Genomic DNA, 25,449 nt, shown 5'->3' with positions numbered 1-25,449 from the left:
TGGAAATWGGGGCTTGTCCAAGGATGGAGATCCCCCTCTCCCATGCCCTATGGATTAGGGATCTGCTTTTGGTCTAAAGAGGGTGGCTGCTGAGAAGCACGAGCTCTGTGTTTGGGTCTAAAGCCCGGTGCAAGCCCACGTCTTGCGAGGTGAAGGCGCTCACTGAGAGCATTGCTGTGGCTCCAAATCATGTCACCGTGCAGGAAAACAGAGCAGAGCAGGAGGGATCCGGGAGCTGCAGCCCGCGGCTCCTGCCAGCCGCGTTCCCGGGGCTCAGGGCCCTTCCCGAGGAGGCTCCCGGGCACATTGCCCTGGCTCCTCGCCTCCCCCCGGCGTGGCGGGCTGGGGTCTCGCCGTCCCCGTGCACGCCCGGGGGCTGCCGAGCGCCCGCTCCGAGCGGCAGCTGCCGCGTGGGCGGCGCGGCGGGAGCGAGCAGATTCCTGCCGCTCTTCCCGCCGGAAAGTGGTGCCTCCAGCTCCTGGCTGCACCCCCGGGATGGCACCAGTGTTGATGAGAGCAGGATTCCCTCTATCTCCTGCAGTGCTGGCCCCCCGGAGCAGCCCGGCTCGGCTGCCGGCGGGACGCGCTCCGGCCGCTCCGCCGTGCCAGGCAGCCTGGAGTGGGTGGAGGAGCCTGGAGCCAGCTGCATGGGGATGCAGCCGCTCGCTTGCTGGGGCTTGTTCGTGGCATGCAACCAGCACAAGCACCGAGGCTGAGGCCAGATCTTTTCCCAAGCTGGATCCCGTTTCGTAGGGAAAAAATAGTGAAGGGGGCTTTTKCTTTCTTTCTTTTTCTATTTTTTTCCCTTGGTTCTGGATACCTAAAAATGAAGCTTTGCAGGACATTTTGGGTAAATGCTCAGAGGGACAGAAAGCGTTTGGCCAGACCCTTGAGCTAAGGCACCTTGCTTTGCAGCTTACCAAAACTACCTAAACTTGCACTTAAATAGTTCTGGAGAAGTTTCCCGTGCTCTGGGCCTCGGGTGCTTTAATAAACAGGCTGCTTTTATAATACAAAGTCAAAAGAGGTGGGTCCCTTGAGGAGCCTTTGTCCCAGGACATGGATCACCCTCCTAAGGGAGGGCACAGTGTAGTGGGACAGCTGTGCAAAATCTTAATAGAAGAGTCTCTTAAATAGCTAGAACAAAACACCATCACAAAACAGCCTCCCTCTTTGGGAAGCAGGGCCAGGGAGAAGGGAGAAGAAGTTGTGGACAGTGAGTTCTTGCTTGCTTGTAGTTCTTGCTCAGAGGCAACTGGATTTGGATTGACCCTAATGAGCCTCCCCCAATGATRTCTTCCAGCTTTTAACGAGATCGGCGGCTACTCGAACCTGGAAGAGGCCTATTTAAAAGCGGTTCCAGCCAAGATCATTCCCAACACTACGTGCCACCTGCCCAGAGCAGATGCCATGCATCTCTTCCGAGACCCAGTCTCTGGAGACCTGCCCTGGACTGGGATGACTTTCGGGCTGTCTGTCATGGCCACGTGGTACTGGTGCACCGACCAGGTAGATGCAAACATGTTCCCCTGCCCCATGGAGCGCGGCACGGCCTGGGATGCAGGCAAGCTCTGCCCTGGACATCCACCCGTGCTGATGCCCTAGTGGTCCTGCTGGCTGGTGGCCTCCGGGGGCTTCTTTTTGGGGTCGGGGGAAGCGCCCGTGGCTGCGGCCACCTTGCTCTTGAGGTGCTTGGACTGGGATAGCTTGGAGAGTGGGATGCCAAAGGGTGTCCTCATTTCATCCGCTGTCTTCTGGCTTTCCGGGAGGGAGGAGAAGGCTTTGCCTGTTGCTCTGGGGTTGCTCGGCGAGAGGTGGCTTGGCCGCGTGTTCTTGCTGGGACCAAAGCCTCGGCTTTGCCAGTAGGGCTGGCTGCCCGCGGCCGCGATGGTCTTCTTGGGGTGGGCTCCATCGCCTCTGCATTTGCTGGCCCGGGGGGATTTCTCCTGTGTCGGGGAGCAGGAGACGTCTCTGCCTTGCTCTCTGCCCGCGGGGTTCCTGGAGCGGTAGTGGTAGATGTGTGCGCCCTGTTTGTTAAAGAGCAGGAGATGGAGAAAGGTGGAAAAAATAATATTAAAAAAGATGACTCGCTCTTGTTATCCAAACACTAATCCCCCATGTGGACACTCCTTCAAATTTTTGTGCCACGGACCTGGATGTCACAGACTGGTCCCTCCACCACGTGGCCCCGTGGCCCCTCATTCTTCTAAGACTGGTGGCAGCTCAATCAGGAGAAGGCCTCGAGCCCGGGCTGCTGTTACTCCTGTGGCTTCTCTGATGGAGAAGATCTTTCCACCCGATTGAGGGCTTTGCTTCCCACGGGGAGTGGAGTGGTTGGGAGATCTGGCAAAGTTACTGTGCCCTGGGGCTGCCCAGGAGGTTGATCATCGGCTGAAGCCGCTGTGGAGCTGCTGCCCCTTGCAGARCAGCGTTTGAGGGCACAGCACAGGCAGCAGCAGTGCCCCGTGCTCTGCAGTGCAGCCCAGAGGATGCCCCAAGTCAAACCAGGCCCTCCTAAAGACCCCCAACCAAGGACCCAGCGGTATCTCAACATCTTCTCTTCAAGGAGCCACCCAAACACCTCTGTTGATCATCAGCTGCCCAACTTGGGGACAAAAGAGCATTCAGTCATCCAGACCCAGCCTATGGGACCTAAGGCAGCACRGTTAGATCAAAGGATGTAGCATTGGGAAAGGAAGGTGGGACCAGGAGCTAAGCGTGAGCTGCAACAGTTTAGTGCTGCGTGGGCTAGCTGTGATTACTGGCGTGAGAGATGTTTGGATTGGGTCTGAGCTCCATTAATCTTAATTCTGGACCGGGAAAGGCCTTGCACATGGCTGTGGTCACCAGATATTTATCACCCTCCTTGGGCGTGCCAGCAGTGTGCTCTGGAGGTGTGATTGCTCTCCACGCAGCCCTCCTCGAGGGCGGTTTCATCTAGCGAGCTCGGGAGCTGAGAGCAGCACCAGCTGGGGCAGTGGAGGCTGTGGAGCAGGCTGCACAAACCCGCCTTGGTTCTGCTGCCGTTGGGACCCTAGGAGGCTCCTGCAGAGCAGAACCTTCTTGCTCTGACCAGCAGAACCAGGACCTTGCACTGAAGCAATTTAGGCTGGGGTAACACTGGAGYTGAGGGGATTAATTGCGTTGATTTAACTTGACTGGCTAAGATGAGCACTAAGGCCTAAAATGCCTTCTAAGGAGGAAAGACTAAGGGCCATTTAGCTCTTCTCCCATCTGGATCCTGTGTGCCCAGTATAGTGGGTGCTGTAGCTCTTGTCATGCTCCAGCTCCTGGGGAGCAGGGCAGAAACTATCTCTGGCTTCTCCCTGCGTCCAGCCCTGACATTGGGCTCCAAGTCCCACCTGCCCATCAGCGCCATGAGCAAGAGATACACATTAGGAAGAGTTTCAGGTTAGACATTAGGGAGAGTTTCAGGTTAGACATTAGGGAGAATTTCTACATAGAAAGAGCAGTCAAGCATTGGAACAGGCTGCCCAGGGAAATGGTGGGGTTGCCATCTCTGGCAGTGTTAAGAAAGGTGTAGATAAGACCCTGGGGGATGTGGTTTAGCAGGGGTTTATGACTGGTCTCGATATTKAAGGTCTTTTCCAACCATAATGATTCTATGATTCTCAGGAATGGCTGAATCCTGCTTGGTGCAGAGCACTTGGGAAGAGTTTGAGCTGTGTTAGTGTCAACATTTCAATGGATATTGCTTATTTAAGAGAGACTGTCTCAAAACCCAGGACCTGGCTGTGTTATAGATGGGACTAAGCTTGACCAGACCTGTCTATGGTAGGAGGAGAGGAGATTCGGTATTCCTTTCACTGCTGGGCACTTGTTTGGGGAGGCACCTGGTTCCTATGATGGACCCAGAGAAGGAGCAAGAAGGGGAAGTCATGGTGATGGAAAATCCCCCCCATTCTAACCCATGCACAGAAACTTGCAGTGCAGGGAGCCATGCCTTGCGTTGACATTGACTCGGCTCATGCACTGCTGAGCTGAGCAGCTCCCTGTTGCCCTTCTGTCTTTGCATGTTTGCCCTCAGTGGAGACCACAGCTTCAGYCCTTGCTGACAAGAGGGGGAACCTTGAGGCACTGGGTCCCTGTATGACAAGGACTTCTACTGATKGTCACCATCTCCAGTGAGTCTCATTGCAGCAGCCTCTGTCCCTTCACGGCGTAATGGGATAACACAAACCAGCTCCTGCTCTGGAGAAAACCCACGGGCTACCAGGGAGCTGTTTGGTACCAGCGCCCAATGGCTGCAGCRATGGAGATGTCTGGGATGCTGCTTGGTGAGGACGAGGGTGACATTAAATAACACATGTTGATATCTGCTCCTCCTCCTTCCCTGCTCTCCCGCAGGTCATCGTTCAGAGGTCTCTCTCTGCCAAGAGCCTGAACCATGCCAAGGCCGGCTCCATCCTGGCCAGCTACCTGAAAATGCTGCCCTTGTTCATTATCATCATGCCGGGGATGATCAGCAGGGTCCTGTACCCGGGTAAGGCACCTGTTCCTTGTGGTTTTCCCTTGTGYGGGTTGTACACCAGCTTGGGCTGCTGTCCTCTCTTGCTGACGTAGCTTGGTGTGAACGGGATCGTGTGTATTCAGGCAACGAGATGCTTCAGTAATAGCTGAGCGTTGTGTTTTCATGTGATGACAAACATGCTGTTTGTCCTGGGTGAGCCTAAGCCTGTGTTTTGGGCTAAATGTTATGGACCAGTGCTCAAGAGCAGCAGCTATTCATATGAAATATGGACTCAAAATGGAAATGTTTCATGGTGGGAGATAGGAGGATGATCCAAATGAGAGCAAGAATTGCAATTTCCAGTGGGATGTACAAATTGAGATCCAGACTCCAGAGGCTGGTTCAGCTCTAGCAGGCAGATTCTGAGGGTTTATTTAATGTGCAAAGCTGCAGAAGCTCCTAGGAAAGGATTTTGGTCACTTGTGGGTCCTCTTTCTGGTAAAGTTACTGTTCTCCTAACTCATGTTAGATTAAAGGTGCCTCTAGAGTGAATCAAGGATTGCTTTGGCTTATTGTTATTACATGTGGGATAAGCCACTCTCTGCACATTTCTATCAGCTGAGAGCTTGCTTTCCCCGCTCTGACGGCACATCAATTATCTGCCTTTCATAAAAAGTCCAGAACAAGTTATTGCAAGAGCACAAACATAGCTGGGCGCTTTGAGCAACGTGGCACYTGGGGAGCCGGGTCAAGGCGCCTGGTGCTCTCGCTCTGCACGGTGCCGGGGAATCTTCTTGATGAGCAAGTAATCAGCGCTGGCTCCTACCTCCGTGTCCTGCTAAATGGATTAGGTGGGAGCCAGCTGCTCGGCAGKGGGAACCCCGGGTGGCTTTGCCCATGTCACCCTGTTCTGCTGCTGCTTTGGTCTTGGGTGGTTGAGTGCCCCGACAGGAGCTTTCAGAAGCCAAGATGCAGAGTCCGCGGGAGCGGTGCAAGGATCCGCAGGGCTGAGACGTGGGGAATGTGCCTCCCTTTCCCGTGCCTGGATGGGCCGGTGCCTCCACCCCGCGCCGCGCTGCGGGCCGCGGCGGTGGCTCTGCCCTTGCTCACGGGACGCTGCTGACTCTGGCGTTCTCCGGCTGATGCTGCCATCYCTGTTCCTCTGCTGCGTCGCTCTACGTAATTATGTGCCCGGCTGTTTTACTTTGATGCTAATCGCCCTCATAATGAGTTAGAAAACAAGCCTGCATAAGGACGCGCCTGCACGTACGGTCCGTCCCCCACCTGGGCATGGTGCCATGCCCCTGGTGCTCCCTGGCTTTGGGATGGAGCCTGCCGAGTGGCTTAGGGCACAGCTCTCCCCTGCTTCCCACTGCCCTTGCATTAAACTCTCTCATTGCAGAGGACCTGCCCTGCCACCACCATTCCCTTGGCACTCCCCAGCACCTGAGACCTCTTGGTGTGGCCACCATCCTGGCCAAGAGCACCTCTTGGGTGGCTCCTGCAATTACCGTGCGCACCGTGTCCTGTGTGGAGCACCTGAGCACGGTATCTGGGACAAGGGACCAAAGCCAGCCATGACCCCACGCTGGCCCAGTCACCTCTGGGTTCAGAGGTGTTTTGCAGCAGAAGCAGTGGCGTGATGCCAGCTTGTGGCATGGAGAAACACAACAAGGGAGGTGATAGCAGAGAAACCTACCTGTGGGGCACTGCCAGGGTAGGAGCTGTTGCCGTCCAGGACAGCGCGGGGCAGCACGCACCGAATCTCCACAGCGTTGCTCCTCCTCTTCACCATGTCTTCTGCCCTCACGTGCTTCAGAGCCGGCAGGTTCCCCAGGGGACTGAGGAAGGTGCCCCTGCTGATGTGGGGATCGCTCAGCTTCCTCTGGATCGGCAGGATCTCCCCGTTGTGGGTGACGTCGGAGTTGGTTCTCCGGAGGGGCCCGTAGCGATCCCTCACCTCGAAGTACTCGTCTGAGATGGAGGAGGCGTTGGAGCGGCGGTAGCTGTGGTCGGCAGAGCTGCTGGAGTAGCTCTCCTGGTCGCTGAGCGTTATGTACTCCTCCTCCTCCTCCTCCTCGTCAGCCAGCCCGTTGTGGGCACAGGCAGGGCCCCTGTCCTGCGGTCCTGCTGCTGGCTGCTCCGGCTGCTGGGGACCCGTGTCCGTCAAAGCCTTGCTGGGCTCCTCCTGTGGTGGTTCTTTGAYGTCTGCTTGCTCGGCTGGCCGGGGCTGCGGCGCGTCCCCTTCCAGGCCGGCACTGCTGCTGCAGGGAGCTCCGGCTTTGCTCAGGACGCTTCCCACCGGGGTGGTCCTGGGCTTTGGAACTGGCGGCTTCGTTTCCTCGTGCAGCTCGTTAGGCTGCTTCACAGGGTGGCTCAAAGGGGGAAGTGCAGAAGTTTCCATTTTCTTTGCTTTCCAACCGGTGCTCTCGGTGGGGCTGGCAAGAGGCGTCGTAGGAGCCTCTGCGGGGCCCTGAGAGGTCTGTCTGGGGCACAAGGACGCTGGAGATGGCTCCTGCTCTGYGCTCCTCTTCATTTCCAGCTCCCTGTTCTTCAGCATCTGCCTGTGCTGAGCGCTGGCTTGGGAGACGTCGCAGACTTTGATGCGGTTCATCTGCGAGAGCTTCACGTTCTTTACCTTGGGGTCAATGATGTTGATGTAGCCCAAGACCTCGCTGCCAGGCTCGGGGTCAGGCTCGACCCAGGTGGGCAGGTAGTCGAACATGTTGGCCTTCTCCAAGTTCAGGAGGCCGGGGTGGATGAGCAGGGAGAGATCTGCCATGTCGCCGTGCTTGTCACCTGCGTGGCCCTCGGGAAGGGCTTTGCCTTTGTCCGTCTTCTGGTTCTTGTCCTGGTTCTCGGATGAAGTCTTGCTGATCTGGTCTGCACTCTTGGCCTTCACCAGGGCGTATTTAGGGTTGATGAGCTTCTTCACCACGGCGTTGGCAGGGGTCACGGGCACAACGGAGGGCAGGGTGACGGGCTCCGGCTCTGGCTCCTGGCCCATGGAGATGGACTTGAGGCTCACGCCCTTGGACATGAGGTACAGTTCTTGGAATTGCTTGTCAAATGCCTCCACCACTTGGCCCGAGAGGACCGTGATGACGTTCCGGTCTGTCCTTGCTGCAGACCAGGTGAAGCTGCAATGGGGAAACATGGCAAACTGTCTGAGTGCTTGTTGGTAAATGCAGCCCTCTGCAAGCCCAGTGTTCCCAGGGAATTCAACAGTGCTGGGAAGGATATGGTTTTGCTATAAAAAGTAATAATATGGAGATTTTGACAAGGGGAGCTCTCGGCTCAAATTGGCATGWAAAAGTTGGAGTCTTGGAGACATTTGAACTTGAAATATAAATGGAAGGTGTCTGCTGTGGGTCAGCTAGCTTTTCATTTCAGTGCTGGCCACTTTCAACAAATAACAAATGGAAAGGGCAGATTGTTCATAAACTTTTTGCAAGGTTTGTAACCAGATTTGTAAGCGCTGTGCTATTGCTGTGGCYGGGAAGTGGAACAAGTTCCACTTTCACCTCTATGGAACAACTCTTTGCGAGAGGGGGGAAAAAAATGACTGAGGTGGATCTATTTCCCCCAAACCCAGCTTTCGGTTGGACAAAGCTAAAGACATTTGCACAGCCAGTGCTTATATGGAAGACGTGAGGTCAGTGTCAGAGCGAGCCCCGGCTGTGGGTTGGTTTTGTCCTTCCTGCGCTCAGCAGAGCGGTGTCACCACATCCGCTCACAGGGGCTTGTTGGGCACCTTGGAGAGATGTCTGCTCCTACCAGGGGGTGCAGCTGAGCCCCTTGGCTCTTGTGCCAAGCTGCTACAGGGCCTTGCAAGCTGTGGCCTGGGTCGGGAGGTCCTGGTGGTTACCTGTAGGATCCGCACATGGCCCGGTCACCGTCCACGAACATGAACTTCTGGGCCAAGGCCCCTTTGAACTTGGTGGCTGAGCGAGTGTAAAATTCGGTTCCGCCGGTGCTTCGCACCCTGAGGTTCTGCAAAGCAAAGGACAGTGAGCGGGAGAGGCCTGGGCTCACCCAAGGGACCTGGGGCCAGGTGCTGGTGGAGCCTCATGCAGCCTCCAACCCCTCATTCCCACCACTGGACATCTCCGAGCAGAAATCCATCTCACACCCCTCCGTGGCCTTGTGCTCGAGGGTGTTACCATGTTTTCACTCTGCTTGGAGCCAGCTTTGGCTCCTGGCCTGAATAAAACCCTTGAAGTGCCACTTTCCAAAGCAACGTTTGGCCCTGTGTGCCGATGCTCCGGTGGATAATTTCCCAGGCTCTCCGACGCAGGAGCCTGCTCTGCAGAGGCCTCAGCAGTGGGAAGATAAGATCATTTGCCCCAGGCCACACAGCAGCTCGGGGACTCGGCTTCAAGAATTTCCTGCTTTCCCACGTGCTGAGCGGTGTTTTCTACCTCTCGAACCCGCTGTTGCCAGCGTGTGCGGGTAGCTGGTCAGCAATAACACCACCAAGCGCCTTCCATCCCGAGGTAAACGTGCCGTGAGCGGTGATTCCTCGTCCCTCTCCAGTGCCACGTGAAGGTGCTGGTGACCTTGCTTTCCTTAGCCTGGCTTCGCTCTGCTCCGCTCCTCTCCCTGGGTTTCTGCCCTGCTGGGTGGAGGGAGAAGTGGTGCAACCCCTTGGGCGATGAAACCTGGGGACGTGGGCCAAGGGGACTGTGCTCTGGCAGGTCCCTGGGCCGGCAGGCAGCYGGGGAGCAGCGTTTGCCAGAGTTTTGTCCCGTTTGGTGGCAGCCTGTGTCCCACCAGGGCCGAGCAGGGAGGGAGATGCATCCCTGTGGTATCCAGTTCGGGGATCCCTGCCTCTGCAAACACAACTGTATGGTTCTTAGCCTGTCCCGTTCCTCTGCGCTTCTCCTCCAAAAATGAGGCACAAACACAGCTTTGCATCCCTGCAAATTGCTCTGTTCACTGAGTGAACATATAGAGAGAATATTTTCTTATGAATGCACCTTCTCCTCCTATTTCTGCTGGTGTATTGGTAAATATTAGTGGCATACTGGGCTGGTCACTAGGGAATACTTTTCTCTGTTTTTTCTTTTTTTTTTTTTTTTTTCCCCAGCTTAGAAGTCACCAAAAATCCTATTTTCTCCCCCACAAAAATCTTCCCGATTGCATCCCTCCCTCATCCCCTTCGCAGGGGTCTCCTCCTGCTCTACAGGCCCTGATCCACATCTTTCCACGGGAAGCCGATTCCTTAGGGAACTGGCAGGGCCGCGGCCTCCCSCTGCAGACGGGACAGGGAGCAGGAGCTGCAAGGGCAAGAAGGGCTCTCCTGGCTGCTTTTCCAGGCTCCAAGCTCTGCCCATCGCACATCTCCATGTCCTGTCCCTCTCCTTAATCTCCCTACCTGACGGGAGCCGGAGCTTTTCTCGGGAACCCCCCGGGGAGCAGAGCACCCCAGAAGCGCCTCCTGCCTTGCGCCTGCTCCCCACGTTTGGCCTCTCTTGGGTAGGACCTGCCTGTTCGTGCTGGAGCGCGCGGAGAGCGGCGCGCGCCCGGCGCCGCGGCTGCCTGCCGAGCCGGGAGCCGCTCTGCCGCGTGAGTCACTCTCCAAACGCTCGCCCTTGCCTAACGCGGCGCCCGCCTTGCCCAAGCTGCCGTGCTAATTGCAAGGCACACCAGACCTGCCTCTCAGCCGCCGAGATAACGACGCGCGGCTCGTTAGCATCTCCCGGCTTACGAAGCAGCTCCCGGACGCTGCCCCAGTTTCCTCACGCTCCTGCCCGGCTCAATACCAGCCCGGCAATCGCCCGTGACRAGCAATATGCGGCACATCACAACCTGGAGGGATTTGCCGAGCTCTGCAGATGCTCTCCTGCTTTTCCAGTCCTGCCACCGGGCTCCTCGTCCATTAAAATACTGACATGCGTCAACTCTGGCTTTTCAGGTCTCGGAGCGGCAGCAGTCTGGCAGAGAGCAGGATCCGGGGGGGAGTTTGGATGCGCAGGGAAGAGCGGCTTCCTTTTAATGGTTGGGAGCAGCGCTTAAGGCTGGCCTGGAGGCTGCTTGGGGGAAGGTGGGAAAGGTGGAGCCGGGCAGATCCGCAATCCCGCTCCGCGTCCCCGGGAGCCGCACTGCGTCGCGGCCCAATGACATCCAGCTCYCGTGTCGGCACTGCCGGAACGCGGCTCCCGCGTGTTCCTGCCCAGCCTCGCGTTTGCCTCCCCGTGAGCAAATCTGGAGAGCTTGTCCAGACAGGAGCTCCCCGGGAGCCGTTCGGCAGCCAGCGCCGCGCGGCTGGCTGGCATCAGGGCAAGAAACATCATCCTGGGCGAGCAGCCGGAGAGGCGGAGGCGATGGAGCCGCTGGGGAGGCACCATTGGGAGCGAGAGGTGTCCGCCGGCGTCCTCGGGCTGCGGGCGCCCCGCGCCACGGCCAGGGCGATGCGCCCAGCTGGGAGCCGCTCGTCTCGCTGCCGGCACCAGGCTGGGCCGGGAGCTTCCTGAGCCGCCTGCTGCTCCCGGGAAAGCRCCGCTTCCCTCCCCTGCCCTCCACCTCCTCTGCTTTCCCAGGGCTCCTGCTTATTTCTTCAGAATCGGGGCACGTGTGGAGGAGAGGGGAAGCTGCTGAGCTCTTCTCCATCCCAATCCAGGGACCTCTCTTTCCCAGCTTGGAGGGGCCGAGCCGGGCGCCATTGCCAGGCGTTTCCCGGGCTGTTTTCCYCTTCCTGCTTCACACCAGGATCCCTGCGGTCACGTGCGGGCACCGCGGGCAAACACAGCGTGTGGCGGCACATCCGCGCAGCGCCGAGCGAGGGAGGTGGCACCCGCCRCCTCCCGCCCTTTCCACGGGGCTTTCCACGGGAGACGGGACCGGCGTCTCCGTGTCGTGCAGCTAAGGAGCCTCGAGGAGAGGCGGTGATTTGCCCAGACCTCATTTCTCCTCCTCATGGGGCTGATGGTTCATAGATGACCCCAGGGGAGCTACTCCCCTTCCTTGATTCCTCACTTGGGTCCTGGATCTTGAACTGTTGTCCCCGCTACCTGGACTATCCCTTCYGAAGGGGCTTGTGTTGGGCACCTGGCCCATTCCAGCCCTGCACAAAGCAGGTAATTAGCAGATTAACGAGCAAGGTGTCGCGCAGAGCGAGCTGCTACCAAACCCCTGAGCCCAGGAGACTCATTTCTGTGGATGTGGAGAGCCAATGTGGATGTATGAGTGATCTGCAGACAGAGCTGGAGGATCTAAAGACAGGGAACCGGGATCCCCAAAAGATGGGAGAGGATCAGGCCCCGTGGCTCTGCTCCTCTTTTGAGTTAGAGGGTACATGACCATGGACCTCTTATGCCAGCCTTACCTTCAAGTGCCCGGCGTGCATCTGGGCTCGCTCACACATCTGGAGGAAGTGCTTCACGTTGGTCTCATCCAGAATGATGTAGACTCCCACTTTCCTCTTGAAGCCCGCGTCCAGGAGGTCCTTGAAGATGTCCACATCRGTGAACATGTCCATGACCACGGCAATGACCTGCAGAAAGGACAAGAGGTGAGYGGAGACAGCATCTCAGCCCTGGTCTGTGCAGAACCCAAGCGAGGCTTTTCCTAGGAGATCAGGGCCAGGTCTTGATGTTTTGAGCTCCCATGCTGTGAGATTTCCTCCAGACCTCATCCCARGAAGTTCACAGAGAAGCCAGCAGAGGTGAGGCCGCTCTGCAGCGCCCAGCCCCTGCGTGCATTTCTGCCTCCAACGACAMAACCTGCCACGCCAACGAGATCCTTTGATCTTGCAGTAAAATCTGCCACCTTGACCCYAGAGCCAGTGCTCACGGAGCTGTGAAAGCAGCCGGCTGAGTCACCGCCCCGTCCCAAGCGCCCCGCTGTCCTCGCGCCGGGCTGGCCCGCCACCTCCCATCCCCTGTGAACGTCTGAGYCTCCCCGAGGACACGCAGGACCCGGGCGCGAAGCCCCGCGGAGCAGAGGCGCCAAACAGAGGTCACTGCTGGGGGAGTGGTTGGCTGTTTGGCTAAGGAACCTGCCTGTGATTCATAGCTTTGCATCTTGGAGTGTATTTTTGAAAAATTGATTTGAGGGGAGCAAATCCTGCTTTTCAGCATAAGTTTCCGAGTCCTGTTTCTGCCTGAGAAGCTTTCCTTTACTAGCTCTTTCCTAGAGCTGATGCCYTGAACTCCTCTAATAGGGAATTCAAGAGAGAAATCGTTCCTTGTTGCTCCAGTGCTGTGCCAGGATGCATGGGCCAGATCCCCCCGTCAGCCACCCCTGCCCTCCCTGGGGATGTCTTGCACTCCTGTGTTCAGAGAATCTGTACAAATGAGAGCTAAAAGTGGCTCTGAACCTGGTAAAAAGCCTCAAGTCCCCCCAAGGCACCTCTGAACACCTCTTCAGAAACCAGCTCGCCTGCAAGTTGACAAGGTTGCTTGGAAGCAGCYGGTTGCAGCGATCGCAGCCAGATGTTTGTTTGAACCCGTGCTGTTGATTTAGGAGCGTTGCTGCTTGGCTCGTGTTTAGCTGGGAGCAGCGCTTGGTGGCCTGGGTGGCATTTCTGCCACCGGGGAGGCAGTGCCCGGCTGCCCGTGTCTCCGTGGCTCGGTCGCATGGAGCTGCCTGGTCCTTGTGCTGCTTGGAGCCCCTCAGGCTGCTTTGGATGCAGCTTCTGCCACGCTTTGCTGCTGTAACCAGGGCTCAGAAACCCCTCGATGCCCCCGTTTCAGCAGCGATTCCAGAGGTGCTGCCGTGGCCAGGGCGAGAGGAGCCCTTGCTTTGCATCCGTGTGGATCTTGGTCCTCGGCCTCTCTGGCYGGGCCGTTGCAGGGAGACGTCGCAGACGCTTCCCGCGGGAGCGATACCTGGCGCTCGCACACCCAGGATCCACAGAGGTCAAAGCACCGGGCTGCCTTTTAATTATTTTTGTGCCCTAGGAGCCCTGAGAGAGGGCGGTGGGGAGCTCTAATTAGGAAGGGCGCTGTGTGCTATGACGCAGCCGGCTCTGCCTTCCTTTCCGAAGGAAGGAGTCTGTGCCGCTCCTCCTGTCTGCGCCGCCTGCAACCCGCTCGCCCGCCCAGCTCATCTCGCCTCTCCTTTGCTTGTGAGAGGGGGGTATTTGATGCTGCTTGGGGACACTCCAATTCCCTCCTGGCGGGAGCTCTGCCCGTGCCAGRAAGCTGGACCGAGGAGCCAAGGACGAAGCTCGTGGAGCTTGGCCAGGGTTTCCTCTGTGCTGTGTTGAGCCCAGATGCACCAAGGGGCTCCTCAGTGCAAGGTCAGGCTGAGCAAAGCCGGGCAGCATGAGCAGCCCCTGGGCTTGCCGCGTGGTTTGCTTGCTGGCTCCTTTTCACCAAAAGCTTTCACCAAAACTCTGCCTTTTTCATGGTGTTTTGCCTGCAGCGCTAATGAGGGAGAAGGGGACAGGGTCCTGTCACCCCCCAGGTGACAGTCCCAAGCTTGGTCCAGCCCCTGGCTCTGCACCCTGCCTGCCAAGGCACGTTYGTGGCTGGAGGTCGCACTTCTTATCTTGAGGAACAGGTTTATAAAAAAGGAGCATCTTCTAGGTACCTTTTAACTGGATTTGCATCTGTCACAACCTGAAAGCTTTTCAGCACTTTTTTTATGATGAAAGGACAAATTCTTCCGCCCTCCCGAACCTGGCTGAGCACTTTTCATGTCCTCAGCTTACTGACGGGGAAGCTGAGGCAGGAAAATAGATGCCCTTGTTGCATCGGGCTTGTACTGGTCTGGGGGGGACCAGCAAAGCCTGCAATCATCTCACTGAAGATGTGAAGTGAGACAAGTTCAAAGTGAATCTTAGAATTCAGGGCTTGGTTCCTGTTTTCAATTTGCAGCAGGAAATTCAGGAGAAACTTCTGTCTGCTGGAAATCTTGGATGAAGGACATCTGAACCGGGACGTTGCGTCTCCCTGGCTGGAGACACCATCACGTTCGTGGATGGCGTTTTGTTCCCATCTCTGACACGGATGCGCTGTGGTCAAATCCCTGCATGTTCCCTTTCCTCCAAGCGGAAACTAAGGATTTATGAAATGGACACGGCAGGAGACGTCAGCTGCAGAGCTGGACGGTAATTGCAAGGCTTCCGATGGAAGGAATGCTCCGCGGGCAAAGCAACGATGCTGCGCGCAAGTCCTTACTGGGGCAAAAGCTTTGGGGAAAAAATAAAGATGAAACGACCCCCCCCAGGCCGAACCTGTGCCTATCCCGAGGGAGTTTTCCTGGGGATTTTTGGCAGGGCCTTGCTTCCCTGCCCTCTGGGGCTGATGGACAGGGACTTTGTCACCTGGAATCTCCCTGAGCGTCTAGCATGGAGCGGCTGTGACACCGAGGACATCCCTGGCAGCGCTCCGGATCCCGGGGGCAAGCCCTGCTCCTGGCTGTCCCGCGCACAGCCCTGGCTGAAATGGGTTGAGCCAAGGCCAAAACTCAGGTGCAGGACTTAATCTGCAAAGAATGGAGGTCTGTGTGTTCGGAGAAATGCAATCCTCTGTGCTATTTACTTCCCTTCGCAGGGAATGGGAGTGTCTGGAACAAAGTCCTGGCGTCCCTGCTCTCCAGAGCGAGCGTGGCAGATCTTGTCCCTCGTCACCTCTGGCAGAGCCCCGTGCGCTTGTCCTATTTTTGGAGAAAAGGATGGTGTGAGATCCCAGGCAGCGGGAGAGTCCGACCTCTTCCCAGGCACCTTGCAACAGCGTCATCCCAGGAATCCTTGCTGTCCTTCACTGTGGATCTTGGCTGTTTGGTCAAAGAATGCCATTGCGGAGACGACGGAGCCTGGATGTACAGCCTGGTGATCCCGGCTCCCTGCCGGGTGACAATTTCCCTCCCAAAGTCGCAAGAGCTGTTGAGATTTCTGGATGTGGTGGATGCACAAAGCAGCGAGGAGCAGTGGGTGCAAACCACAGCGCAGGGATGCGAGGAATGCCGAGACCCCGACGGGCAGCGAGTGCTGCATCCTCTGCAACACTGAGCAAATGATTTGGGGATCCTCCCGCACTGCTTTGATGGGTGCATAGGCTGCAGGATCACGTTTTATAGAGGAAATTGCAGCTCTTTATTAAGTCACTCTGACTCATCAGATACTAACTTTTGGGGCACACCACGTGTGCATTTAATAAATTAGGCAGGTACCAACGCGCAATTAGAGGAAGCATGTTGGGAAGAGGTGGGACAAGCAACGTTAATAATTGCTCTCTCCTGTTGACCCTTTCATCCAGGAATGACGGAAGGTTTCGTAAACAGTAATTAATAGGGCCTCACAACCCTTGCTGGAAGTTGCTACGGTTAATTATATCACCGCAATCTCAACCTGGAACCTCAACTCCAGACTGCAAGAGAAGACGTCAGACGCGCTGGTGTCTCTGCTGGCATTTATCCTAGGACCCAATTTTTGATCCGTTCTATTTTCTGGTCATACAGAGCCACATAGAGGTTAGGGGACCAAATGCCTCCAACCCTGGGGAGCTCTCCAACCTGAAACCTCCCTGGACATCTCATCTTTGACCACCCCTGTGCTGCAGGTGGAGAAAAGGGGGATTCGCCAGGTCCCTGGGAGAGCAGGGACGTGGCTGCAAGGATCTTACGACTCTCATCTCACAACTTTTTGCCCGGAAAGATGAAGGGGTTATTTGCATCCTCTGCTCCAGCTCGCCTGGATTTGCCACTAAATAAAGTGGAGGCTCTTAGCAGCGTTTAGCCATGTACCTGCAAGCGCATAAAGGCATCGTCACCATAAAGGGGCCTCGACTCTTGGTGTCCTCATGCAAACCATTTTGCCTACTCCGTGTCAGCCGCCGCGCTCCGCTGTGCCCTGGACCTTCCCCAGCGCGGCGCTCACCGCGTGGACTTTGCCATTCTCCCCGCGACATAACAACCCTCGTGTTTGCTTTGGCGTTTGGCCTCCGAGAGCGTTTTTGGGGCAGGTGTCCTCAGCAGCCTCTGGGAGCAAGGGTCGCCCTGCAGGATGCAATGCTGAAGGCAGGAGAGCTCCTGCTCTTCCAGCCCTGTGAGTCACAGGAGGAGCGCYGCCGTTCCCATGGCGGGACAGCAGGCAGCCGAGCTGGACGTCAGGGCACGCTTGAGATAATAGGGTTGAAATGTCTAGGAGCGCTTTTTTCCTTTTTTTTTTCCTCATTGAATGATCCACATGATAAAAAGTACGTGGCTATTAGGAAAAGCGCTGCTAGCCTGCAGAGACGGCGGTCTGGGCAGGTGGAGCATATCCTGCCCTTCCAGTGCACGGGAGCTGCTGAAGGCTTCTGCTCCCCAAACCGGGGCACAGGAGCTAAAGGTCAGGCTAGGTATCTCCAGAGGATGTCCCAAGTGGCAGGCCAGGAAGATGTCACCYGAGATGACCTACTACTCAACATGTAGTATCAGCTGGCCTGGCCCTGCCTGTGCTGCCTTGGCTCCTTCAGCCCAACAGTGTCACCTCCCAGCTGCCACGAGGACCTCGAGGTGTAGGGCACGTTCGACCTCAGCGTCCCCATGAGCAGAAGYCTGCACCCCAGCAGTTACCTTGGCGCAGCTGTGTGATTGCAGGTAACCTGAGTCCTCATACACAGGGTGGAAGGCCCCCAAGAGCCCCACTTGTCCAAYCCTAATATCTTCTGTTTATTAACTCCAGAGCACGGGCTGGAAGCAAGCACCCAGCTGGAGCATTTCCCTCCCTTGCATTTTCTAAAGCAACGCAAAGACTCACTCAAACCACTGAAGACGCGTCGTAGAGCTGTCACCCGTGTCTCTCAGCCTTGTAGGCTCCTCTTTAACAACCTTAGCCTATTTCCTACCCTCGCTGCCTCTGCAGCTCGGCTCCAGGCCGTGCCAATCCACTCCAAGGCACTAAACTATAAGGCTCTATAAGTAAATGTTATAGAGCTGCTGATGGATTTCCCCCGCTCCCACGTGAGCAGAAGAGCGATGTTGGCCACGGGCGCATCCAGGAGGCTTGGAGAGGATCCCAGCGGAGGTGGGATGGTGGAGGCACCCGAGCCCGCAGCTGCCTGACTCAGCCGCCTGGCTCCACGGAGCAGGACGAGCACGACGGAAGAAGGGATGAGTCAGGAGACGCCGTTTGTGTGGGGGCAGGCGGGAAGCAATGAGGAGGCAAAGCCGGGCAGGAGCTGCAAGCCTGGTCGGAGGCAGCTGGAAAGACCCGGGGATGAGGCATTCTTAGCAACGGGAAAGTTCTCCCCGTGCTGCATCCTGCCAGCTCAGCCCTTTGCAGGAATCAGCCCTCTGTGTCCATACAGTAGGAAAGCTGCCGAGAGCAAAGTGCTTGGGAGTGGGAAGCAGCACAGGTAAGGATGGCGGGAGAGAGGGGACATGGGAACCGGCACCTAAAAAGATGGTTTCTGCATTGGTGCAGACCCGTCTCCCACATTCCTGGGAGCAGAACCGTCCCTGCCAGCCCGTGTTGGGGCATGTTTGGAGATGAGGTTCCTGCCCCAGCACGGCCACCTCAGAACCCACCATGTGTGTCCAAATACACGGCCCTCCGGCTACCAGATCTTGGGGAGGCTCCGGCTATAACCTGCTGCTGGATGAAGGCTTCTTGCCTTTCCCACCGGGATCCAAAGGCTCCCTGTGAGCACCAGCACTTGCCCTGTGGCAAAAACCCTTGGTGGAGATCGACGGGATGCTGCCCCTCACGGCTGAATTYCTGCTGGAACCTACACGGATTACTCGCTGGCCATCAACCAGCAGACGCCAGATCCTCGTCCCCATCTCAGCTGGCATTGGGAAACACCAGCGGCCTTTCCCCACCGTGGTTGGCCTTCAATAGCTCCTGTCCTATCCGCTCCGCACCTTCCCCTCTCCTCGAGCGGTGACATCAGTGTGACGTGAGYGCCGATCCTCGCCAGCCCTCTGCTCCTGGGCTTGCTGCCACGGCGAGGAGCAGCCTCCTAATCCCAGCGCACAGGAGATGGGCAGCCATGAGCTGTGCTTCTCCCACAGCACCTGCCCCGGCTTGTGCGGCACATGGGCTCTTTCCTCTCCTAAAGCCAGCGTGGAGCGGACTTGGAGCAACGCGGCCGTCCTGGGGCAAATTTGACCCTCGTAAGGGTCAGCACAGGAGCAGCGGCTTTCCTGGATTTGCTCTAGGGCTGAGTTTGGCTGCTTTGCTCCCTGCTGTCCCTGCACACGGTTACACCATGCTCTGGAAACGATGATCGGGGCACCTGGGGCTGGGGACAGCTGCAGGGACCGTCACGGAAAGGTCGCGCTGCTCCCAGGCCATGTTAGACCAAACCGACAACATCTCCTCAGCAAAAACCAACCCCACATTATCGATTATCCTGAGCTACCAAGCAAACCAGAGTGATTTACCCTGATACCTTCACTCGGGTAGAGATTCCCAGAGGATAAAACTTTAGGASCTGACTTTGGCAGAACGGCGCGGACCAGCTCCTGCCCCAGCCCGCGGGGAGCTCCTCACCTTCTGAGCCTGGCAGATCATCTTCCTCACCACCTCCTTGATGTGAGCCTGCCCTTCGATGGGCGGCTGCATGTAGACGGTGGCGCGGGTGACCCCGCGGTAGGCGATGGTCTCGGGCCAGCCCAGGTCCAGCTGCGGGATGGAGCGGTCGGATCTCTGTGGCCAGTACTCCAGGGATGGGGCCACGTCCTGCTCGCCCCCTTGGCTGTGGTGGTCGTCCTCGCTGCCCCCCGCGCTGCTGCCGTGGCGTGGGATGTATTCGGAGCTGGGGTCRTACGTCTCGAGCGTATCCAGGATCTTCTTCAGCTCCAGTTCGGAGAGGAAATCCCGGATATTCTCTTTCTTCAGGACCTCGTAGAAGGCGTCTGGCCCCTGGGAGGCCAGTGCCTCCAAGGCAAGGCGTTGCTCCTCGCTGTAGAAGAACTCAGGCTTGGACTCACTCGACCTCCAGTTGACGTGGCTGTCGTCCAGACACTGCACCTGGGAGAAAGCCATGGTGACCGCCGACACGGAGAGGGGAGCCTGGCGTCCCGGCGAGCACCAGCTACTGACAATAAATAAGAAATTAATTATTCCCCAGTCTTTAAATATACAATTCTTCCGTTTCTCCCTCCGTGCGTTCAACGCACAGCTCTAGAAAGGTGTCTCTGCGTCTGCCCGCTCGCTTGGCAGAGCCCCTGGCACTCCAACGTGTTCTCCGCTGGGGAGGAATCGGCTCCTTGTTTGCTCCCGGCTCCCTTGTTTGCTCCACGCATGGGCTGGCCCAGCCTGGGGAGTCTTCTACTGTCAGCTCCACGGTGCTCTCATCCTTCCCTCTTTCAACAGAGCRATAGCGGAGAAGAAAATAGGACCAAACGCTACGGAAAACAACAACAGAAAATAACTTAAAAAAGGATCCAGGAAAGCGGGGTTTCTCAGCRGGGTTTCTCAGGCCCAGGGTTGTCCCCGGGTGCTGATGGTGCCGGCTTGGGTCAGCTGGTTGGTTTGGCCAGGGTGGGTTTCTGTGCCAGCCTCTTGGGCATCTCCGCGGCCGGCGAGGCGATTCCTTCGGGCTCCTGCCCGCGTGCGGAGCCCCGGCCGACAGGTAAGRGCAAGAAGTGAAAAGAGGAAAAGCAGAAGAGTGACTCATGGCTCCGCCCTGCCCCACCTGAGGTCACGTGCAGCATCCTGCATTCCCGGCCCGGCCGGGACGTTAACTCTTTCGGCCGGGGTGTCCGTGCGGGAGCCGGATTCGCCCGCCGCGCCGCTCCGTCTGGGCGCCCAATGCGCCTGGTCAGGGTCTGGTGCTGTCTGGTTGCTCCTCCAAAACACGTCCCGGTGCAGGAGGGTCCCTGGGAAGCAGGGAGGGCTCTGCATGTGAAAAAGAAAAGAAAAATGCAGCTCTCTCCCCAAATCGCTCCCGCTTTGTGTGCGTGTGGCTAAGTCAATATTTTCCAGGCAAGTTTATCTGTGTCTGCTTAACCCTTCCTGCGCCAAGGATGACAGATCCCAGTGCTCTGGTTGGAGCTGGGAGCCAAGACAGGTCCCAACGAGCATCTCCCGGTGCCAGGGCTGCTCTAGACGCTGCTCCCTTTGGCAGGAGGTTTGGAGCAGGGACGTGGTCTTGTGCCACAGCAGGGCTCGCTCCGGCACCCCGTGCTTTTAACTGGCAGATCTCCCCAAAAAACAACCTGGAGCCGCCAGTGAGGGAGCACAAGCTGGAAAAGTGGAGGGTTTCTTTGCTTGGGAGCTTGGTTCAAGAGTTTCAAGAATCAGGAAAGGAATCACTAAGGAAAAAAAAGAAGCAAAAAGCCACGGGCTGTGTCTAGCTCCCTGCGCTTCAGTGCAATTAATCTGGATTTGCAGGCGCATAAGTAAGAGCCCCGCTTGAGTCAGCGTCCTAAGGCGCAGCCGGGGCGCTCGCAGCTTCAAAGCCTCTTGCTCCCGCCGCCKTGTTTGTGTCTCGTCTTCCGGATGCATCTCAGTGAGGTGCAAAACCCAGAATGGATTTGGGAGGAAGCGCACGGAAAAGGACAAATTCCAGTGTCACCTTCTCAAAAGTGGCTGATAGCAGCCTGAGATAATATCTTTTTACGCCTAAGGTGCAATAATGCCCTTCTGAGGGGAAACAGAATGGGTTTTCTTGCCTTAAATTGGAGCAGCAAACTTGATTTGAGCCAAGGATGGGTGAGGAAGGTGGTGTAGGAGCAGGGAGAAGGGGATGATGTGAGAGGAATCACTAGGGCGAGTGAGGGCATGGAGAAGGGGTTGCCAGAGAGAGGTTTCCCAGTATCACAGAGCTGGAATGAGACCTAGACTGTGAATTTGGGGCCAAATCTTGGGGAGCTGCTGCTAATAGGGAGGAGAAGTCCCGCACTGATGGAGAGAGGAGCAAATATTGGTCATTGTGGTGACTAAATATGACAAGAGGCAAAGGGCAAAGCGTGGCACACGCTTGTGCAGCGGCTCTGATGGGACGTGATGGGCTGAGCACTCGCTGGGGACCCGGGTCCCCATAACCTGGAGTGTTTCCGAGGAGGCCTTTGGGCGGTGCCAGGCAGGAGCAGCCCCTGCAAACGCCCTGGCTAAGCAATCATYCACCGGCCCGAGCCCAGGGCCAGCCTGTCGTGTTCGAGGAGGGAGAACAGAGACGGGATGTGCAGCAAAGCCCAAGGATGCTGGGGAGCGAACAGGACCTTCCTTCCCGGCTGCGGGATTTTCTTCTTGCTCTTCCACCCGTCTCCTTTCCCAGCTCGTGATTTGCCTTGCGATGCCGACAGTTTCCTTACTGGCAGTTGTGCTGTCCCTGGCGCAGGACACGGGTCGCGGCACGTGCGGCGCGGTGCGCGCGGAGGGCAGGCGCGTGCCGGGGGGACCCGCGGAGTCCTGCCCGCTGCCGCCGGCCCCGCGCCCGCCTCGGCTGCGGCTCTTGGGCAAGGAGGCTCGCGAGGGCCGGCGCTCTGCAAGCCGCGACCTGCTGCGTGCAGGGCTCATGTGGGCGCGGGGAGGGAAGCCGCGGGCTCAGTCCTGATGGACCAAGCGATGCTCTCGTCTCCGGGATGCTTCCTGCATCCCGCCTGGCAGAGCTGTGCGATTCCCTGTTGCAAACAGGGCTCTGGGTGCTGGGGTGGCAAAGCCGGGTGTTGCATCCCAGGCTCCCTGCGGGGACAGCAGCCCCGGGACACGGGCTTGGGGCACAGACCCCTTCCTAAGGGCCACCCTGAGGACACCTCCTTGCCCCGCTGGCCACCTTTGGRTGCGTTTGCCTGCACAGCCGCGTGTTCCCTGCTCGTCCCTGGCTCCCGGGGACAGGGACAGGGGAGCCTGGCCGGCCCTGCCGGCAGGGACACGTCGCTGTCTGGCGCCGGCTGCCGCGCGGAGCCCTGCCCTGCGTCCCGGCTCCGTCCCGCCGCCTGCAGCAGCAGCTTCCTCCCGGCGCCACGGGGAAGGGCTAATTACAGGCTGAAGCTGCTCATTAATTTCCCATCCTGAGCAAAGGGCATAATGACAAAGCGAGGCAGCATGGCGCAGAGCACTCCGGGATCCAGGACCTGGGCACACATCCTGGCCTTGCTGAGCCTCCCGCTCCGGCGGGCTCGGGGGCCACCGCGGGGCTTGTCAGCCGACCCGAGCCTTTGGCTAGTCCTTGTTTCATTGCTAGGCCTGGGTTATAACACTCAGGCCCAGCTTTGCCCTCCGGAGCATCTTTCACCTGCAGCTCTCCTGGCGTTTGCATGGAGCCTCTCCCAGCRTTCCCATTCGGAGAGGGAAGCCGGGGTGTGGATTGGTGACGGTGGCTTTGCTCCCAACATCGCCGGGTCCAGGCCGGGCAGCTGGAGCTGGGCCCTGCGCTGCTGTGGGCGAGGATGCAGCTTTGCAAGCCGGCCAGGCCATTAATATTTACGCCTGCCATTAACTGCCTCCCATTTCAATATTTTATGAGCGTGACAATAAAAGAGGGCTCAGCACCCACTGGGACACCCACGTAATGGGGCGTTGGTGGAGAGCTGCCCCGTGCCTTGCAGCGAGTGCTCCCGCACCCAGGGAGCAGCTCTGCAAGTGGGTGCCCCAAACTGGGTCCTGGGCAAAGYCCCCCAGCTCCGGGCACAGCAGGGGCACCCCCTGCACCCATAGGACACCCCCAATCTCTGCCGTCACCCTGAGCCGGGCAGGRCGGAGGCAGCTCCGCGTCCAGGGGTTGCTCCAGGTCCGGCTCAGCCCTCGTGTCGCCCCAGATGCCGTGGCCTGTGTGGACCCCCAGGAGTGCGAGCGGGTGTGCGGCGCCGCCGTGGGCTGCTCCAACATCGCCTACCCCAAGCTCGTGGTGGAGCTGATGCCCAGCGGTAGGTGCCCKCGGGGAGGACGCGGCGGTGCCGGGGAGCGGGCGCTCCCCGTTCACGGCCCCTCTCCTCCGCAGGGCTGCGAGGGCTGATGGTGGCCGTGATGATGGCAGCTCTCATGTCGTCCCTCACCTCCGTGTTCAACAGCAGCAGCACCCTCTTCACCATGGACATCTGGAGGCGGCTGAGGCCGGCGGCCGGCGAGCGAGAGCTGCTCTTGGTGGGCAGGTACCGCCCGGGGAGATGCTGGGATCCGCTCGGGAGCCGGGCTGGAAAACGCCACGGGAAAAGGGAACAAATCCTTGGATTATTCCAGGCACAAAAGTGCTGGAAATGAGGCTGGGGCTTTCGGTGCACTTGGCATCACAGGGCCAATCTGTCCTCCCGAGGCCAGTGCAGAACCTGCCCTGTGGCTGCTTTATATACACTTCCCAGGAAATGGCAGCTGCTCTTCCCAGATTGGGAATCTTCCCGGGATCAGCTCGGCCCCTGCCCGGCTTGCGGGTGGAAAAGAGCCTCAGCGGCGGCTGGCAGAGGAGCAGCAGGGAATCTGGGTCAGGGTTTGGCCGGGCTGGTTTTGCACCTCGTGGAGGTTTCTCCGGGTCAGTGGCTTGGGCTGCCTTGGCCTCCTTCGCTCCGCAGCTGCAAACAGCCCGGAGGGAGCGGGAGCGGGACCTGGTGCGGGCAGCGGGCGGCCAGGGCGCCGCCTCGGCTCCGTGCGCGTCAAATTGGGACAAATAACCCCACAGCGCGGTCGTGGGAGCAGCTAATGAGTGTTTGCAGAGGCCTTTGCCTGCTCGGGGCGGGAGGCGCTGCTGCAATCTGTCGTGGGCAATTCATTAGCGCGTGGGGCAATTCATTAGCACGTGGGGCAATTCATTAGCGCGTGGGGCAATTTGCAGCAACTGGTGCTGGTTAACGCCTCGGTTGGGCCGCAGCCGGAGCAGCCGCTGCTTCCAAGGGGCCCCAAAGCTTGTGCCAAGCTGCACATCAGCCACGGGACTCCCGGAGGAGGTGCGGAAAACCCTTCCCGGGCTGTTTCCCCTTTGCCTCGCACCAGACAGGCAGCARCAAGGAGGCTCTGAGCGCTTGGAGCAGCTTTGCTGTTTTTCCTTKCTGTTGCTGTTACTGCTGGGGTTTTTCGGTGCTTTTGCACTTCTGCTTTCTGCGAGGAGCAGATGGTGGTTTAGGTAACTCTGTGGAGCTGTGAACGAGCCGGGCTGAGCTATAGACACTGCAGCGCTGACCGCCCGGCCCCAAACGTGCAGATGTCCCYGCACGGCCCCTTTTGCATTTCCTGCTCCTAGCAAGGGCTCCACGGGGCTTCAAGAGCCGAGGGGCCCCTGCGCCCTGCTGCAGATGGGGAGATGCTGCAGGGTGAGGATGGGGAGATGCCGCAGGGAGTTGCCAGTTGATTCCAGTGGCTTCCTAGCTGGCATTTGGGGATGGATAAACCCCGTGTCCATGTGTCTGGACTGGTGGCCACGGGCTCTTTATCCACGTATGGGGACACAGCTCTTGCTGGAGGGGGGATCGCAGGGCCACAGGAGCAGCTGGCTGTGGCGGCGATGGGAGCATCACCCCGTGAGCCTCGCTCTGCGTTGGTGGCCACATTAGGCTCTGCCTTAGAGGTAAGGTTTTCCTAAGTGCCCAGGGACGTGCCAGTTGCCATCCCATGCTTGCCACCCTGCAGGGCGCTGGTGGATGCGGGTGGCAAGTGGGGTGTCCCGGCRCACCCCCGGTGTGACCGTGTGGGCTGCAGCGCCGGGGTGGCCTCCAGCGATGCCGGTGACGCTCCRTGCGCGCTCCATGCGCGCTGGCAACGCGGCACGGCGAGGCAGCTCCAGCGTCCGGCCGCCTCTCGCAGGGCGGTGACGGTGGCGCTGGTGGCCCTCAGCGTGGTGTGGATCCCCATCCTGCAGAGCTCCAGCGGCGGCCAGCTCTACGTCTACATCCAGGCCGTCACCAGCTGCCTGGCGCCCCCCGTCACCGCCGTCTTCGTCCTCGCCGTCTTCTGGCCGCGAGCCACCGAGCAGGTAGGCAGCGCCGCGGAGCCAGGGGACCTGCCCGTGTGGGCGGCAGCTGGAGCACCCAAGGGTGCCAGTGCCACCAAGGACCCCCCGGGAGGCCGAAGCAGCCGCTGCTGCCCAGGCCGGGGAGGACGTTTTCCCCTTTGCTTTGCAGGGCGCCTTCTGGGGCCTGGTGGCGGGGCTGGCGCTGGGGCTGGCGCG

The 25,449-nt window shown here is 58.5% G+C and overlaps 1 protein-coding gene across 1 annotated transcript; it reads right to left on the bottom strand.

The window, feature by feature from the left end:
• Nucleotides 1-1,601: 1,601 nt before the first annotated feature.
• On the bottom strand, nt 1,602-19,528 carry FAM83G (family with sequence similarity 83 member G). The gene is made up of 5 exons (XM_026054202.1): nt 18,900-19,528; nt 11,799-11,966; nt 8,340-8,464; nt 6,171-7,611; nt 1,602-2,027 (listed from the first exon to the last, which is right to left on the bottom strand). Exons 1-5 carry the CDS (start codon nt 19,392-19,394, stop codon nt 1,602-1,604), a joined length of 2,655 nt encoding a protein of 884 aa, XP_025909987.1. The 5' UTR covers nt 19,395-19,528.
• Between the last annotated feature and the right edge of the window lie 5,921 nt (nt 19,529-25,449).

Source organism: Nothoprocta perdicaria, unplaced genomic scaffold, assembly GCF_003342845.1.
Source record: "Nothoprocta perdicaria isolate Ctin4 unplaced genomic scaffold, notPer1 scaffold_12, whole genome shotgun sequence".
Lineage (NCBI taxonomy): Eukaryota > Metazoa > Chordata > Aves > Tinamiformes > Tinamidae > Nothoprocta > Nothoprocta perdicaria.
Note: the sequence above shows the minus strand (reverse complement) of the source record. Positions and strands in the feature narration are given on the sequence as shown.